General features: G+C 45.6%; 1 protein-coding gene across 2 annotated transcripts in view; it reads left to right on the top strand.

The window, feature by feature from the left end:
- TTC28 (tetratricopeptide repeat domain 28) overlaps positions 1-18,888 on the top strand; it is a 109,538-nt gene that overhangs the window by 28,840 nt on the left and 61,810 nt on the right. Inside the window, exon 1 of one of the 2 annotated variants that reach the window (XM_056504336.1) lies at positions 1,759-2,028. The exons of the other annotated variant lie outside the window; for it this stretch is intronic. Within the exon in view, the coding sequence (XP_056360311.1) occupies positions 2,002-2,028 (27 nt within the window). The 5' untranslated portion in view covers positions 1,759-2,001. Of the gene's footprint in view, positions 1-1,758; positions 2,029-18,888 lie in introns of those variants that run through there. 2 annotated transcript variants of the gene reach the window in all.

Raw genomic sequence — 18,888 nt, 5'->3', positions numbered from 1 at the left:
AACTTTTCAAAATTATCAATACCAGTTTTTCAATTTATGGAAATCTTGAGTTTCAGGGCCCACTGGCTCTGCTGTTGATGTAATAGAAGGATACAGCTCTGTGAGACACCAGCTCTGGGGAGTAAGACCAGCAGGAGTTCTTTTTTTGCTCAGCCACACCTGTTCTTTTTCAGTCCCTACTGCATTTCCAAGCTTTATTTTTCACTTGCATCTCTGTGCTGCCACATGCACTATCAATAATCCTGGGGAAGGTGTGGGAACAGAAACATGGAACACAGAGCCTGTGTCTGATGGTAGGGTGGGACAAGGTGGGACCTGCTGAAGGCAGCTTTGGGGCTGGTGTCTGAGCTTTGTGTTCATGGCAGAGTCCACACAGCCACTGTGGGAGGGAGTGGCCTCTGAGCATGCAGGCTAGAGCTGAAATGGCCCTGTCAGTGCTCCAGCCTCCAAGGCATGGTGTCCTTCAGGGCTGAGGAATGGCGACGGAAAGAAGCAGCTCCTGTATTTCCAAGGGACCTGCCAGTGAATATTCCTTGATCTGTGTTTTGATATTACATTTGCCATTAAGTTTATTGTTTACCTCCGAGATGCTACATTGTTGGTCATTCCTCACAGCAATGAAAACTACACTTCTGCACCATTTCAATAATATAAGCCCAGAGTTCAATTGTGTTGTGTTCATGCCCTTAGGATTTGTAACTCTCCTGAGCCTGGTTATTAGAGGAGTCTCAGAAGAGCTCCCAGAGTTCAGGCTGAAGCTCTGTGATGTTAGAATAACTGGCTCCTTGGAGATGGCCACAGTGCCACAGTGCCCAGCTCTGCCTTCAGTGTGCAGCCCCAGCCCTGGCAGCGAGAGCTCGATGGCAAAGATTTCAGGCACACAATGAAAGCGACTGCACAGCGCTTCCACCTGCAGCGCCGCCTGTGCCTGTGCCCGGGCACAGCTGTGTGCAGGGGAAACACCGGCGGTCCCCGTGCTCGGACACCCCGTGCCCGGACACAGGGCTGCTCCCGTATGCCGGGTGACACACGGGCTGTCCACGCGTGGCGTGCCCCACGGGCTGTCCCCGTGTGTCAGTGACACAGCGGCTGTCCCCGTGTGACGGTTACATGGGCTGTCCCCGTGTGCTGGTAACACAGACGCTGTCCCCGTGCCCATGACACAGACGCTGTCCCCGTGCCGGTGACACAGGGGCTGTCCCCGTGTGCCGGTGCCCCCCGAGCTGTCCCCATGCCCATGACACAGACGCTGTCCCCGTGCCGGTGACACAGGGGCTGTCCCCGTGTGCCGGTGCCCCCCGAGCTGTCCCCGTATGCCCATGACACAGACGCTGTCCCCGTGTGCCGGTGACACAGACGCTGTCCCCGTGTGCCGGTGCCCCCCGAGCTGTCCCCGTACCGGTGACACAGGGGCTGTCCCCGTGTGCCGGTGCCCCCCGGCTGTCCCCATGCCCATGACACAGCCGCTGTCCCCGTGCCGGTGACACAGACGCTGTCCCCGTGTGCCGGTGCCCCCCGGCTGTCCCCATGCCCATGACACAGCCGCTGTCCCCGTGCCGGGCGGCACCGACAGGGGGCGCAGGAGCCGCTCTCCGCGCAGCGCCCCCTGCCGGCGCTGTGCCCGTGCCCGCCGCGGGCTCGCGTGCGGCGGGGCCGGGGGCGGGGCCGGGCGCGCGGCGGGGGCGGGGCTGGGCCGGCGCCGCCCCTGAGCTGCCGCGCGCCGGGCGGGCCGGGCCGGGGCCGCGTCCTGGTTCGGGTCTCGCCGCCCGCGATGCGCCCGAGAGCGGCCGCGCCCCGCGGGCCCCGGGCGTGACCGGTGCGGGCGGAGCCGCCGGCTGGGCACAGCCCCCGCCCATGGCCCGCGCGGCCGGGCCGGCTGCTGTCCCGCGGGACGCGGCGCGGGCCTGGTGGCGGGGCCGGGCAGCATGACCGCGGGCTGCGGCCCCGCTGCGCCCGCCGCCCCAGCGCCACCTTGATGTTGCACGTCCCCGCTCTACAAATATGATGAAATGGCAGCCCCGGAAGAAGGTGAGTGCCGGGAGGGTCCGCGCCGCTCCCCCAGGCGCTGCCCTGGCCCGGCGGGGCCGCGGCCGCTCCGTGCCCCGGGCGGGCTGCGGGCGGCGCTCCGGTCCCGGTGCCCGCGGAGGCCCCGCGCGGGGCGGGCGCGGTGTCCGCGCGGGGCCGCAGCGCCGGACGCTTTTCCGTGCCGCTTGGCAGTGCGTTTTATGGATGTTCTTTGAAGGGAGAACCCAGCAAACCGAGTGTGCTGTGCCGCCCCTCTGCGGCAGTGACCCTTTGCTCCTGGCAGCTGTGGGCTATTAAACTTTTTATTTTCTTTTTTTCCGTTTTGTGTTTTTTTTTTTTTTTTTTTTTTTTTTTCGTTTGGGAAAGCCTGCTTGAACCAGCAGGGCTCCTTCTGTAGCATGTTGTGTGATACTGTGTCTTACATCAGGGAAGAAATAGAAATCATATGTGAGAGGCATGAGCGTGTCTCTGCCTGTGAGTGTGAGACACGAATAAACGGTGTTAGACTGTCCTGGTAGGAACGTGCCTTGTGCCACTGCGGCTCCGGGCGATCAGTCGGGCTTTGTACACTGGTACCTCATCTCTTTTCAGCTAGTCTGAAGCTGTTCCTTCAGGTTTTTTTCAAGCAAGTGATTGTAGTTAGTGAGAGGAGTTCTTATTTCAAGTCATTGTCTCGTAAGAAGGATAAACAGATGACAGTCAAGCTTGGTGCAAGTGTTGGTGCATTTTTCGGGCCCCTCTGTGCCTCCTTTCAAACTGGTTTTAAGATGTCTACAGGCTGTAGATTTTTAAATGTCTGTTTTTACTATTTTCAAGTGAATGTGCAGTCACTCCTGTGGTTATGGCTGTGGAAACCCCTCCAGGCCATGGTTACAGCTGTATTGACTGAACCACTGAAATATTATTCTTGGCTGTTGGCTGGACTCCTCGGCTCTGGAAGATTCTGTTCAGAGTGTCAGGATTCACTCGGCAGTATTGGCTCACCCACTTATGCTTAAATCACCATGTCAGATGGTTATTTTTCTTCCCTGCATTATTGTCTGTGTCCAAATCGAGTTGATTTTGGGCAACCAAATTTGATTGTGTAGAGGGTACATGAGGCAGCTGAACTTCCCTGAACTGTCCGGCATCTTACTTGTCTGAGCAAAATTCCTGTTCCTGATGTGATGTGATGCCAACTGTGTTCATGTTGGACTAGGCTGTGTTTTCAGCTGTAGTCCCAGTGAATCTCAGCAGAGGTTATTTAGTCCGTGCTGCCAGCAGCCTCACGTGAGTGTGCCTGGGATTTCTGCTGGCCCGGTGCCGTGGCAGTGCTGCCGTCATGTGCTGCACAGAGTAGCCTCAGCAAAGGGGCTCGTGCAGACCACGCAGGAGGTTCTGCTGCCCCAGGTCTGAGCAGCACAGAAAAGGAGACAGTGCAGCACTGAGTGGTGCTATAGCCCCTGGTACTGCTGGTCCTTTGCTCAAGTGACTTCCAAGAAGTCATTTGCCTGCCTTGTCCCTGTCAGAATATCCAAATAAGAGAGCTGAATGCATGTGCTGCTTCACTGAATCAGGAGTCTCCCTTGATTTATTTATTTATACTCCTTGTCTTTTGCTTTGCCCATGTTTTTATTATTAAATGTTTAAGGTGTTTTGCTCATTGAGAGATATTTGCTTTCACAGCTGTGAAACAGTGCTGTGTAGAATCTCATGCAGTTTATTAGTCCTGTGTGTAACCCTGGAGTATGCTCCTTTGTCTGGTGATTCCCAGACACAGCTATTGCCTGGAATGTATAACGGGTTCTCTTGCCTTCAGCAAGTGAAAAACTGAATTTCCCTGTGACTGAAATACTCCTGTTCTGTTGTAAACCGTGTGTGTTTTTAAGTTTAAAAAATGACCATTGTTTACTAATTTTTTCCCACAGGCATCAGAATTAATAAACACTCTTTTCCTGTGGACTTTGGTGACTCACCTCTGGCTCCACTTCCTTCCAGGTTCCCCCTGCATCCTTGTCTTCTAGTCCAGAGCAAGGTCCATGCTGGACAAGTGCCCTGGAACACAGGAGCAGGGGCTGCCAGCACAGTGTGTGAGTCTGTTGCCTTGGGAAGTCAGGCTGGAATTCCAGCATGAGACATCCCCTGCATTTGGGTGAGCACAGTTGTGCTGACAGCCTCTCAGGAGCCAGTAATTCTACAGGATCTGGCTACAGCCATGACTGATTCATTACATTGATCATGTTCTTTGAAAAGCATAAAATCAGTCATGTCAGTGTGTGCAGTGGCTCAGATTTCAGGAATTACATGGAATCATGGAATTGTTGTGTTTGGACAAGATCACCAAATCCAGCTGTCAACCCTGCATCACCATGTTCACCACTAAAGCATGTACCCAAGTGCCACATCCACATTTCTGAACACTTCCAGGGATGATGACTCCACTGCTACCCTGGGCAGGCTGTGCTAGGGCTGGGCAGCTCTTTCCATGAAGAAACTTTCCATAATATCCAGCCTAAACCTTCCCTGGTATAACTTGGGGCCATTTCCTCTTGTCATTTGGTACTCAGGAGAATAACCCCCAGGTGGCTACAAACCCCTTTCAGGGACTTGCAGAGAGTGAAAAGATCCCCTCCAAGCCTCCTGTTCTCCAGGCTGAGCCTCCCCAGCTCCTGCTCATCAGATTTGTGCTCCAGACCCTTGCCCAGCTCTGTTCCCTTCTCTGATGACCTCTTCCATGGTCTTCTCTGGCACTTAGGGCTGGCTGACAGTCTTGTAGTTCTGGCACTAAATCTTTCCCATATCAAAGCCTCTTTTTGAAGCTTCCTTTGGCTGCAAGGTATAGCTGCTGGCAGAGCCACGTGTGCTGCCCACAGGATGCTGGCTCAAGCAGCTCCCTCATCAGTGAAATGGGATTTTTGCTGAATCCCATTGCCCTGGGCTTGCCTAGGGCTGCTCTGACCTGTTGTTGGCTAGGATTTGCTGTAGCCTCTGGGCTAAGGGGAGAAAAGAATGAGGTGGTCATGTTTGCTAATGCAGAGTAGTGAATCTATGGATAATAATAAAAATGTCATTTTACTTGTGAGTGCATAATGAGGTACTGGAGTTTGAGTGTGAGCATTCCTTTCTGAACTGTTCAAGACAGCAAATTGTACAAACTGGTGCTTCATGTTTATGAAATGTATCTTGTTTTTATGTAGGAGCAGTGTGGGAAATTCTGCCTACTTGAGCCTGATAACAACAATTGGCTTAGATAATAAACAAAATTGCATATAGGAGTCAATTGCTAATCAATTCTGTGACTAACTGCTACACAAAACCTGAGCTGACTGTGGTGGGTGTGGATGTCATGAAGGATTCAGTAAATCATCAATAGCAACACAGTGCTGAGCTGAGATATCCCTTTGTTCCTGACTGCCACAAGTTAGGCATTTTTACCAAGAGCATTTCAGTAAGAAGATTCATTCATGTGTAATGCCTCTGTGTACAAACAGCTTCTTCAGTTTTCCTGGAGTGCAGAACAAAATATGCTCTTAGTAAATTCATGCAAATCTCATTATCTCTCTGCCATAACTTGCTCTCTTGGAGATCTGTGTTTGTTTTTTGAAGTCTGAATCTGTATATTATGGTATATCCAAGTCCTCTGTTTGGATTTTCAGTATGTGCTCGAGACTAGAATAGTGCATTTCATCTTGGTCACTGTAGGGTCTAAAAGCTCAGATTTTTTTTTTTCTTTTAATCTGTAACTTTGTGCCACCATTCCTGGCTCCATCTGTCCCTGCTGCTACAGAATCTGGGCACACACATCACGTTCTGCATGGGAGAGGAGCTGTTTTCTCACTGTGCCATTTGGTGCTGAAGTGGGGTTGAATGGGAGTGTTTGGGTTCCTGGGACAACCTCTGTTATTCACTAGAAACAATGAAATACCTTTATGTGACCTTGTTCTTGTCAGTAATGATGTCTGTGTGACTCTTACAAGCAAGCACTGTGGGGAATCTACAGTGATTGCCATCTGTATTGTATTGCAGCTAAAATGTCACAGGCTGTAGAGTCCTTTTCCATAGGGAATGGAATGGGCTGGCTCCTGGGTGGGCTGTTGGTGTAAAAGTCACTTTTTCACTCTGTATTGTGGGGTTAAATGGGCTATGCTGTGGAAAAGGAATGGGGAATGCTTGCAAGACTGATAATTCCTGCAAAGGAGCATGAGCTTAGCTGACCTTGGTGTCCTTCTCTGGGCAGGTTGGCAGGTGATGGGCAGCACTGGGATTGGTTGAGTGAGGATTTACTGATGTGGCAAATCCCATGATTTTTCTAAGCTGGAAAATCAAACTCATTTTCCATAATTCTGTTCATATTAGATGAAAATAAGCAAATTGATTTTCTTTGAAAGTATTTTTCCCTTTTTTCTTCCCCTCTTTTCTGACCTTTGCTTCTTTCCCCACTTTCATAACTGGCAGTTATCAGAGGAGTATTCATGATCTTTCCTATTTTATATTTCTTAAGAGACTTTTAAAATCTAAATCTACCCTCTTATATGCTTAAATAAACAGAAATGGATAGTGTTCTTGACCTGTTAAATATTGCAGATCTTTTCCATTTAAGGCAATACAGTCCCTGGCTCTGGAATGATGTTATGCCTGAATTCATTGTGATCTGAGCTGGTAATCCGTTGTTCTGCTGTGATGGAGCACTGTCCTACCTTCCTCTTAACAATGAGAGAAATCAAAAAGCTTCTTTCAGAGAGGGGAGACCATGAGGGCATCTCCTCGAGGGGAAGACTGACTGGGTGGGAACAGGGCTGACAGGGCTGATTTGAATATTTCCAGTAGAAAGGTCTGCAAAATCTGATGGGTCTTACCTTACATTTGATCAAATTTCAGTGATGAAATGTGCACTTTGTAACTACAGTGCATTATCTAAGGTTTTTTTATATCTCATAAGAGTTTCTATATCTTCACTTCTGATCTTATGATCATATTAACATATGTGACACCTGCTTGGTGTTCCAAGCTCTTTTTCTGTACTGTGTATGGCAGAGACCAAACAACTTTTGGAGGGACAGTCCCCCAAAACATCATTTTATCCCTTGCTATCAAATTGCTGCTGCTTTTGTCATCTCTAGTGCTTCAGGATCTCCTGCTGTACGGATGATTGACTTCCACCTGTCTGTGGCCATTTAGAATCTTTCAACACACTACACACTCTGATAATACTGTTTTACTGTTGGGTCAGTTGTGAGCTCTGATAATCCTGCTTTGAAAACTCATGTTCTGCAATGTCTGGAAGATGCTGTGCTATGAGCAAGCTCAGCCCATCACTGATGGCTCAGGTGCTGCAGAAGATCAGTGAACACTGTGCTGCCCTTTGCACAGGCTTGGAGCAGGATCTGTTTTGCTGTACTGCTGGAAGGCTGAATTATATTAAAGGGATATTATGCAGTAACAGAGATGTATGGGGGTAGCAGCAGTCCAGTGGACTCTGTTCCCGCAGTTGGTCACAAGAGATGTGAGATTGTACATATTTGCTAATGAAAAATGATGAATAACTGACATTACATGTTCCTGACAGACATTTTCCTTATATACAAGGAGAACAGCTGACAGACATTTTCCTTATGCACAAAAGCAACAAATGCAAATATTAGTTTCTTGTAACCTCTGGTATTTTGTTTGCATTTATAGAGCTTTTGCAAATACTGGAGCAGCTGTTGCCATACTTGTCCTTATTGCCCAAAAAGGAATGTATATCCAAATGCTGTCTTGGAGCCTTTGATTCACTCAGCAGAAAAGAACTGTATGTCCAATATGCAGTGTTATAACTGATCTTCCTTTGATGTAATCTGTGGATGTGATCTATTCCTCCTCTTCTGCATGCATTTCTAAAAATCTGTATCTTTTAGGCTTTTATAAAAACCTAATGATAGGGTCATTAAGTAGGGTTTGGTGATTCTTGTTAGTGTTATCAAAGATAGATGCATGTTTTGGCAGAGCAGAACCGTGGGTTAATCAATGTGATGGCAACATACAATTCACCAAGAAAATATTCCTCCTCTGTTTCCTAAATAGAGCATTTGATTGGAATGTCCTTTGCAGTAAGTGCTGTACTGCAGAATTTCAGTGTAGAAGATAATTGCTTGTAATTATGGAAATTTCTGCAAGGGAAATGGTTTGAATTGGTTCCTGTTAGGAAATGGAATTGCTCTACTTGCAGTGCTTGAATCCTTTTAGATGATTAATGCAATCTTCCTTAATTCCTGTCTATGGGTCTTGTAACCCTCTGATACACCTAAAATCATCCCTTCAGTCCTGCTCATCCATTTGAATTTCTACAAGAGCTTACTTTGGGTTTAGAAAAAAAATCCGTGACATGCACAAAGCTTCTTTTAAACTGGGTCTGTTACTTCAAGAGCTGACAAAAGAGGTTAAAAATGATCATGAAGTTACATGTAAGTAAAGGTGGAAGAAGAGAATGTGATAGCTGGCTAAGGTCAGAACTTCTGCCTTATAGCAAGGGTGCATGATGTGTACATTGTACCTGCATTGCACCCTGGGCTTGGTGAATTTGTAAGCTCTGCTCTGCACAGCTCTTCATCTTGCTGTGTTTGTACATGTTTGTCAGAGTTCTTCATTTGAATTGAACACTGGAAAATAATTTCATGATTTGAAGTCTTCCTGATTAGCTTAAACATCACTTTGCAGTGTTTTGTGGAAAAATGAAGTCTTCAGCTGCCAAATGACGTTGGTGCTTTTTAGCATATTTGTAACATTGTTCTCTGTGTTGCTTTATTTAAGCAGAAATACCCTGCTTGGTAAATCGACCCTTGCAATAGGGATTACTGGGTCAATTTGTATTTGACAGGAGCAGCTAAGCATACAAATCTGAGAAAATAGAGGCAAAATTAAATTGTACAATTCCTTGATACGAGTTGGATGGGCTGGTTCAGCCATAGAGTGTTTGGGAAGGAGAGCTTGCCTCTGGAAGAATGGAAAAGGATTCCCTGTGTGAGGCAAGCACAGTGCTTCATAACTGGGCTTAATGTGGGGCAGCAGCAGAAACCCAGCACAGTGGGATTTTTTGCAGAGATGCTGATTTGAAAAGGTTTGGAGTAATGAATAGGGAAATGTCCTCAGATTGCTTTCTCCTATGCTATGAAAACCAGGGCTTTATGAATAATAAAATACCTGTCTGTGTCATCAGTTTAATTGGAATAATCTCTGAGACCATTACTCTTCGGTTAGCCACAGTTAAAAGTGTCAGTAACATTCCTATTGGGATATTTATTAAAGCTGTATGGATTGTGCTTTCAGCATAGCTCAGGTTTGTTCCCCAAAAGCCAGAGCTGCTCCCTGCTCCTGCCTTGCTCATCCTGGAGTGTTGCTGTATGGATCCAGGGGCTGTGCTGCTCTTGAAAACTCATGACCCTTGGAGAGTGTGTTTAATTGCAGTGGACATCCTTGGCACCTCACTGGTCTTCGAGTTTTGGTGTTCCTGATGTGATTTTTTTTTTTTTTTTAATGGAGAGTAATAAGCAATGTTTTCAAAAAAACTGGTTTTTTTTTCCCTATTATATGAAAATACAGGTCTTCCTGTCAGAGTTACTTATAGTTTCTTTTATTCTTGTTTTTATTATTTAGTAGCTTACTACATTTAATGGAGCAGATGAGGACTGTGAGATGAATGTAAGTAGGACAACTTTCTGCAAAGTATGCTTAGATGCTTTCCAGAGCAGCACTAACAATTCAGTGCCTTCAGCTATTTGAATAACCCAGATATAGGCTTGTGTAGTTTCTTGCCTGATGTGTGCTACATTGAAAGAGAATTGCACAGCTGAGATGGGAATGTTGGTGGGATAGGCTAGTCTGAAACTCTGAATTAAGTAGTGGCTTCAGTTGCAAATAATTTCTGTCCTTTTATTGGGAAACAGTTTGTAGATCACTTTTTGTGGTTACTGTACCAGTGATCGAGTCTTTTCTGGGCACAGGCTGCTGTTGGGGCTGCCATGGAGCTCCAGAGTGGTTGGGTGCTGCAGTGGTGGGTGGAGCTCAGCCTGAGCTGACACCTCAGGAGCCAGGCAGGTTCTGCAGCCTGGTGACATGCAGCCCAGGGTGACACACTGCACAGGCCTTGGGAGCCAGGATGCTTCTCTTGGCCAGTGCTCTGGTGCAGGGTCCAAAGGGATTGTGCAGGTCTGGGAGCTGCCACCACCTCAGATTGATTGAGATGTTGTGTATTTGTAAAGAATCATTCCAAAATGTATTCTGAGCTAAACACCCATCAGAGGGATAAAACCAGCTCTCTGACCTCCTGGTAAACCATGCTGGTTTTCTTTTAGAATTCTTTGTATTCTCCTTAGTACTTCACCATTACTCTTTCCTTTTCTGATTATCTTGTAACCTGTCAGGTGATGATATGAGCTCATCTGCCCTGAAACCCAAGTCTGAAATAGGAGGCAATTCCTTTAATACTCTGGCAACTATCCACGTTTCCCTGACAAACCTGCTACGTTGTGACTTCCTTCAGCAAAACACCATTTAGACAGGCTGTCCATGTGCCTCCTGTATGGATGGCTGCAAGAGTCTGTTCTGCCCTCTTTTGAAGTGGAATCACACCTAAGCAAGCGTGAATTAACCTCCATAAAACATTCTACTATTTTTACTCTTTAAGTGGCAGGAAGGAGGGACTTAACTGATACATAAAATATCCAGCTGTGTTATTCATGTTAATTAGGCCTTTGCAGAGACTCTTATGACTTGGCACCATCCCATTTTCCATAGAAATGTTACTCTGTTATGGTTGGAGAGCCCTTTCATGAATTTCAGGGTTCTGAGTTTTAGCTTTTGCTCAGATCCAGACTTGTGACAAGGATATCTAGGCAGAGAAACACCTTTGCCAGTCTCTTACAACATGTAATGTAAACCACAGCTTTTCCTGCCTCAGACTTGCTAGAAATTCTTCCCTGTGAAGGTGGTGAGGCTCTGGCACAGATTGCCCAGAGAAGCTGTGGCTGCCCCTGGATCCCTGGAAGTGTCTAAGGCCAGGTTGAACAGGGTTTGGGAGCAACCTGGGATAGTGGAAAGTGAGCTTTAGTGTCCTTTCTAGACCAAATCATAGAACTAGTGATTCTTTGAAGAATTTCCTGCATGTGGAAGAGTACAGTCCCTCAGCCTCAGCAGTCCATACAGATCACCTTTGATGCTGGAACCACCAGTGTCTTGTTAAAACTGCTGCTCTTGAAAAGTCTCGGGGTGAGCTTTGTTTGGTGTAGAAAGAGTTGAGAAATCATTTTGAAGTAATGTTTAACTTCTGTCTGGGATTTTCTAAGATCAGATCAATGCAGCTGAGATTAAAGAAAGGATGAAAATATCTTCTTTCAGGAAGTAAAGTAGCTCCCACAGTGAGTGTTCCTATTGAGCTACAGTTTTCTTCAGCATGCCACCAGTTACTAGCAACACTATAAAGAATAGATTTCTTAGATTGTATGAAAAGCAGGTTGAGCTGTAGAGTATTTTGCAGTGAAGAAATGTGCTTGAAAGTGAGCCAAAAGCTGTCATTTCCCTTTTCATCTATTAAAAAGTACATTAACACTGTCAATCATCAGGCTTCAGAGGTTAGGCAAATACAGTCAGTATCTGCCAATAAAATCAAAGATTTAACACATCTCGCTATCAAAGTTAGATTAAAGAGAGAAATTTACCATATGGGCATAAGCCCCAGCTGTGCTCCAGCTCGGGTGACTCTAAACTAAAGTCCATGATCCTTTGAAACCCTCAGTTAAAGCAGGGAGAGAGGCTGTGCAGTGCTGGGCAGCAAGGCCAGCACTTCTGGGTGTCCTGCACCTTCTTGTCCTGGGGAAGGGTGGGAATCAGCCAAATCTGTCAGCACTTGCTCTCAGGGTGTCCCAGTTGTAATGCAGCTGGTTGGATGGTGATGAGTTGTTTGAGTACAGGTGTCACTTTTATATGTTTTTCTTCAGCATCAGTTCTGTTCTTTGTGTGACTGGCAGAAGTTCAAAGCATTTGGTGGATTCTCTGCTCTGCTTTCTTTTCTAATTGGCATTATCTTCTGAGCAGTAGCAGCAAAGTCCATCCAACAGTCCAGGCTAAAAGTCAGCTAAGGTAGCAGAGAAATTCCCATCATCCAAGAGCAGCTGTTGGATCTGGGTCTGCCTGACCATTTTATGCCAGAATTGCTGAAGACAGTAATGTATATTATTTTTCAGACACTGTAGATTAAGCTTAAGACCTTGTCAAACCTTGCTTTTACTGTCTTTTAAGAAGCAAGTTGGTGTGTGTGTTGTTTGTGGTTTGTTGGGTTTTTTTTAATAGACCTCCTTAGAAGTCTTCAAAGTCTCTGGAAATGTCCATTTCCCTTCATACCTCCCCCCTCTCCCACCACAAAGCTTTTAAACACTTTACAGCAGTTGCTTTGCTCTCTCTGCAGCTAACTGGATATTGCAGCAATAATGCTGGAGTTTGTGCATGTTTGTTTTCATGGGAAAGTGTTTCCTGGGCCCAGCACTCTCCATATTGTACATTTCTCAAACTTCCTACGAGCTAAACAAGAACTCTTGGGGTAATCATGTTTGTTTTTCTTCATGGTTCTGAGTGTTTGCAGTGACTTTGGTTCAGGACAGCCAGTCTTGCCATCTGGGTCAGGGAGCTCTGAAGAGCTGTACCTTGTTTTTGAGTCTTTCCCCATTTAAGCCTTGAAACTGGATTTTTTAATTTTTCCTGGTTGGGGAATAGGACATCTAGATCAGATGAAATGAAATTGTAAACATGCTACAGCTCTGTGAGTTAAAAGCAATTCAGCTGTTTTAAATGTAAATGGTGTAGGATTATATACTTGATTTGTTATAGCTTCCTAATTCTGCCTGCCTCAGCACTTTCCTGGCAGTTAATTGCATCAGGGCTCGGAGAAACATTCCATAAGCTGCTGAAGACAGCTTTGCTACAGTCTGACACACTTCTCCCTTGGTACATAGCAAATGGACACTCTGGGATAATTAGTAAGGAGGAGCTCCAGTGGCCTGGGTACTGTTCTTTGCAGTACAGTACAGTTCTTTTGCCTGTGAAATCCTCTCTCTTCCAAGTCTAGAGGTCTTTTGTTTTGGATATTGGTGTGTGTACTGATTAGAAAGACTAGGTGTGTGCTCTAGAATGACTGTGTTTTGGTGGGTAAAGAAATGTAGGGAAATATTAGATATTTTGCACAGACACTCAGTGAGTGAGATAGAAATTTCCCCAAAGCCACAATTACTTAAGCTTTTCCCTAGTTTACTTCAGGCACAGAAGAAGTCCTGGGAGAGTAGTAATGCATTTAGGTTCTCACTATGACAGAACCAAGGTCTAAGCTGCAAAACTACCCTGTTCAGTTTGATCTTAGACAAGAACTTGTTGGCATTGAGATGGGAACTGCCCAGTTACAGTCATGCTTAAGTTTGAGGCTCAGGGATACAGATTGAATCACTCTTTTTTGGTCTTCATGTTCCCATCTTCAGCATTTGTTTTCTTACTTCTGTAGGTCAGCATCTCTCTGAATTGCTTGTCTTTGTGCCTCACAATCCTGACTGGCTCTGTTTATGGCTTTAAAAAGCAGGAAATGATAAACACCAAACTGTTAACAATTAGTGCAGTCTGGTGAGCTGCTCTGTGTAGTAGGCTGTCTGATGTGAAATAATGCATTAGAGGAAAATTTTCCTAAGGGAAATTAGACTCAAAGATGCAGGTGGACCATGTGTCTGTCTCTCCTGGAGATGATGTGTCTTCTGAGGCATAATTAAAATTCTTTACAATTATTTTCACAATACACAGTGAATGGATAAGTGTGACAGTTGAATGACAAGCATATATGCAGACTAGGACAAGCAGAATGGGTGAATATAGTGTTCTGACTAAAACTTTTTTGTGAGCTGAATTCACAGCTGTTAGGATATAGACATGAAATTGAATCTGCCATTCTAGATGCTGATTTCTTTTCTTCCTGCATCTTTTTGTATATTGAAACTCTTACTAGCTCTTTCTTCCCAGATCCTGCCGCATCCAGGGGTTCTGGTACACTGGGTCTGTGGCTCACTCTGCTGCATTTAGGAAGAAGTAATGTCCCTTCTGATGTGGCAAGGCAGTAACAGATCCATTAGCCTTCACATAGAGATTTTGGCTGCCTTGGTCAGTCTCCTGTTTTCTTAGAGCATCTACACCCTAGAGGCTTAAAAGACTGATGACCTGCCAGGTGCCACACTTACTTCTTGAATAGGTTAATAGATTTTCTAGTTTTAAGCTTAATCTTACCTTGTTAATCATCTCAGCATTGACTAATTTATGTTTTTGTTTCAATAAGCAGTTGAAACTAGGATTTACTCCATTATAAATGTTAGCTATGTTAACCTGTACTCACTTTCATTGCATTGCAGCAAAAGTGATCTCAAATCTTGCAGTCATTTCCAGAGACATTATTAACAAGTCTGCTGGAGTTCTTATGGTCCTGATAAAGGTTGAACTATCTACTTCCATTGAAAAGTCTGTGGTTTCAGTAGTAATTCCTAGAAACCCTGGAGCCCACCCCGAGGTAATGGTGCCATGTACATGGATGACCCTTTGGAGCTAGAATGTGTCTTGTGCATTTGTACCAAGTGTCCAAAGCATCACTATCTTCATGTGAAGCTGTACCCCACGTCTGTCTGGGTCATGATAATGAGTGGAGGAATTACAAGGAGATGTCTCCACTCTCTGTATTTGCTGCTATTTCATTTGCCATGTCAAATTGAATCCGTTTGACAGGTTCCGGTGGGACACAGGCATTTCCTTGTCTGATACTTATTTTCATTGGAAAATGATCTTTCACAGAATAGTCTTGAGTTGGAAGGGACCCAGAAAGATCAACTTCAACTCTGAAGTGAATGGCCCTTATGGAGATGAACCCCATGACCATTATTAGCACCATGCTCTAACTGAGCTAATCTCAGGCTCTCACTAGACCAGCCTTGAGTCTGTTGAGGTGTTCAGCCTGGTTTCATTAGGCAGTTTGAATGAAGACAGCACTGATGCTTTTGTCTTGTGCAAAAGGTTACTTAAAGCTGCATTAAAATCAGTTGTCCCTTAACCACCTGGACATTTCAGAGGTTCTTATCCTGGGGTTTTTACACTGCAGCCCTGTGTGCCTCTGTCTGATGGGGAAAGTCTGAGGCTCAGGAGCTGGCTTTGTTATGGACCCACTTCCAGGAGTGTTTTCATTTCCATTTCTCTCAAGTTTCTCACTTAGGAGCACATGAGGGAAAGAGCCTGTCTGCCACTACTGGAGTGTGTCCTGGTGTCCTGCTGGGCCTCCTGTCCCCCTGGGATCAGCCTGTCCCTTCTCCTGCAGCAGTTCTGCCGCAGCCCCCGCCGCCATGGAGACACATCACCAATGGCCATTGCAGTGGTGCTGAGATGCAGCTCCTGCTGTGTCTGCAGTTCCCATCATCCTGCTTCCATCAGCATTTTGATGGTTTGAATCCTGCTTTGATGAATTCCATCTTCTCCACGCTCACAGCACTGTGCCCTCCCAGACATGCATTCTCAGATGTAATGCTTTGTGACCCAACACAAGCTGTCTCTCTCTTACTGTGATACCTTTTCATCATTGAAATGAAGCACTTTGAGCTGTTTCTGCCATCTGTTTTTTGCATAAGGCTTCTCCTGGCTTTCACATGATGTGCATATTCCCCAGAGGAGAGGCAATGGTGTGCCCATGGGATCCAGCTTGGGATACCTGTAATTCCAGTATGATTAGGGACCCAATGTAATACATGTGCATAAAATGGGAAGTTTTCTGCAACAGGCAAGTCCTGGTCATTCTGATGTACATTCCTTTGTCAGAACCATAGCAAAGAATATACTAATCAGGCAGCACATCAGGATAGAATTTACAGGTTGTTTACTTACTGGCTGTCAAACTGGAGTCAATTTGTTGTAGTTCAGTTTGGAAATGGTTCAAAATTGGTTCTGAATGATGGCACACAGGTCATGTGCAGCCTCTGGAGGCTCTCACGCTCGCCAGGGCTTTTGGTGGAGGTGTGAATAGTGCCTCCTTCTCTGGTGGGATGCCAGGCACTTGATCAGTATAAGCAGGGCTCATATCACTTGCAGCTGCTGCAGAGCTGGCCTGTGGTAACTATGAAACAGCTCTCAGGCTGTGGGCAGGCCCTGGCCTTGCTCTGTGCACTATTTTCTTCGGTATTTATTATCGTGAAGCTGCTACAGGAGCTGTAGTTCTGTAAAACCCTGGGACAGTCACCCTGACTTCTTAGAGCATCCAGCAGGAAACTGCCCTAAAGTCCTGGTGACTATATAAAGCACTGATCAGTTTATTGTTTTAATTTTCATTGTGGTTCCTTTCAGCTTCTGGCTCTCTAGCATTGACAATAAAATTCCATCTTTGTTTCGCTGTCACGGTCTGATGTGTGGTGGCTGGTGACAGTGCTACGCACAGAGCTTGTGGAGTCTCTCTGAATTAGTTTGCTCGCATCTGTGGGAAGAACTGGAGCCAAAAACCTCTCCTTTCAGAGGATTAGAATCACATCATTACTGGAGGGAGTTCAGAGAAGAGTGAAAAAAGTGATTAGGGGCCTGGAGGGACTGATGTATGAGGAAAGATCAAAGGGGCTGAATTTGTATCATTTGGATAAGTGACTGAGTGGGGAACATAAAAGTCTGTGATTATGGAATGCGTATAAACTGGGATGTGTCAGGGAGAGATTATTCAATGTGGGATGATGGCGGCAATGGAATTACAGTAGAAAGGGGCAAACAGCTGTTAAATAGGAAAATTTCCCAACAATGAGTTCGGGTGTTCAGTTGTCTCTTGCTGTAAATCCGGTGATTTGAGCCATTGCTTTTTAATTTACTGATGAATGCACATAAAATGTTTCAAATAGAGGTGGGAATGTAAAGTGAAGATTGATGCAGCAGTGGCTCTCTGGTTTTATGTCCCTTTGGCCTCTGTGACTGCATCTGTAGGGTCCATCCAGCTTGGGTGGGACTCACTGAACAGAAAGCAATGAATCATCAGAAAAACGCCTTTCCTGCCTTTTTCATCAGATTAATGTGGTCAGGCTGAGGTCACCTCTCTGTGGCATCTGTCCTGCTGCAGGTACTCAGGATTTCAGAAGATGAACACTCACAGAGTCAGTAGCTGTGTTGCTTTGATTCAGCAGTTTGGACTGCCTAGACTTTAAAGTGGGATCTAGGACCTTACTTCCAGAACCAGCAATTGCAGAAATTAGTGTTATTTTAGATGATAATTCCAGGATGCTGCTTTCATGCCTTCTGTCAGGTGTCTGTGCTCTGCATTTCATGGCAGCTACATTCCTACCTCTGCCACTGAATTTAATTTTTAACAACCTTTAAATTAGTCTGGGCTGCTGTATGAATTACCTGGTTATCTTCTCTACTGATGTTAATAATATCTTAATAAATGCAAAACATATTTTGGAAATTCCAGACTTCAGTTGCAGCTGAATATTTCTTTGCCTTCAAGCTAAAGATAGATTTTAACTGAAGTGGTGGCTTGAAAATTTTCTTTCCCACCTGCTTATAACCAAAGCCTGGGAGGAGGGTTGTTGCCATCACTAACTTAATTTTCAACCTTGTTGGTAGTTTAAAGCAAATCTTTTTCATTATCTTACATATCTTTGCCAGTATAAACTGTCATAGCATTTTATTTTTTCCTGTGTAGCTGAGAATGATAAATAGCCTGTTTGAGGCAATGCCCTGTGGCCTGTGCTTGTGGGTCAGCTTTGTCCCTGCTCTGGGAGGCTGTGCTCAGCTACATGGGGTCTGGCACGAGCCAGGAGGAGCTGGGGGATACCTGATGTGAGGAGATGCTTGGCAGGTGATGTACTGAATCTTGTGTGTGCAAAAGAGAGGATCAGTGTGTATGTCTAGGGTAGGGAAGGGTGTCTTTAAAGGCAGTGGGATAATGGATTCTCTTGGTATTGTGTATTTCAGAGCAGAGGCTTATTGACTCAGATAGATGAAATAGTGACGCCTCAAAGCAGGATTTCCTTTGGGAGCAGTCACGTGAAAGGGCAAAGGGGAGATGATTGCAATTGAAACCTTCAGACCCTGCTGAATTACTTTTTCATTTTTTTAAAATGGGACTGAATTACTGAAGGAACATTTACTCCTACCCAGGTCTGTAACTGCTGCATCCCTCTCTAGGATAGATGAGAGATGAGACATGGCAGGGGTAAGGTGCTGCATGCAGCATGAGAATTGGCTGTGACTGGACCTGCTGTGTGTGCTGGGTATGGAGCAGATGTTCTTGTTGGGGATATGGTGGCCTGCTTTTCCCCTGGATTGCTATTCTGAATCTCCCAGCTGTATATGAAATGCATAGTAACAGAATTCCATGTCAGCATCATTGTTCATAAACTGCTTTCCTCAAGAAAGGATCTGGTGTGAGCAGTGCCCATGCCTGAGGTGGTGTTTTCAGTGTCAGTGTAGGACACAGCTGATGGTTTGCTGACAAACAGGCAGTCGTATGGGGGGCAGGTTTTCCCAGACAGGATTTTTTCAGGTTTTCTGGTAAAAGTTCTTGTTTGTAGGTTTTTGGTTTGGTTTTTATTATGGAGAGACTTCTAACACAATGTCAGAATACAAATATCAAGATGGTCCTCAAAAAGGTTTGTCCTAGGAAGGCTTAAGAAGCTTCAGGCTCAAAGTAATTTTCCTGAAGAGACTGCTAGAGGATTTCTTGATCTACTAAAGTATGGTTGACTTATTTTCTGCCTGTAGACTGCCTTGTGTGAGAGCTGTCACATGGCCATTTTTCAGAGCTTGGCTGTGTGTTTGCAATTTTGCCACACTAGCATAAACGTGCAGAATATGTGTGTTCAGTGCCAGTAA

Source organism: Oenanthe melanoleuca, chromosome 15, assembly GCF_029582105.1.
Source record: "Oenanthe melanoleuca isolate GR-GAL-2019-014 chromosome 15, OMel1.0, whole genome shotgun sequence".
Taxonomy (NCBI): Eukaryota; Metazoa; Chordata; class Aves; order Passeriformes; family Muscicapidae; genus Oenanthe; species Oenanthe melanoleuca.
Note: the sequence above shows the minus strand (reverse complement) of the source record. Positions and strands in the feature narration are given on the sequence as shown.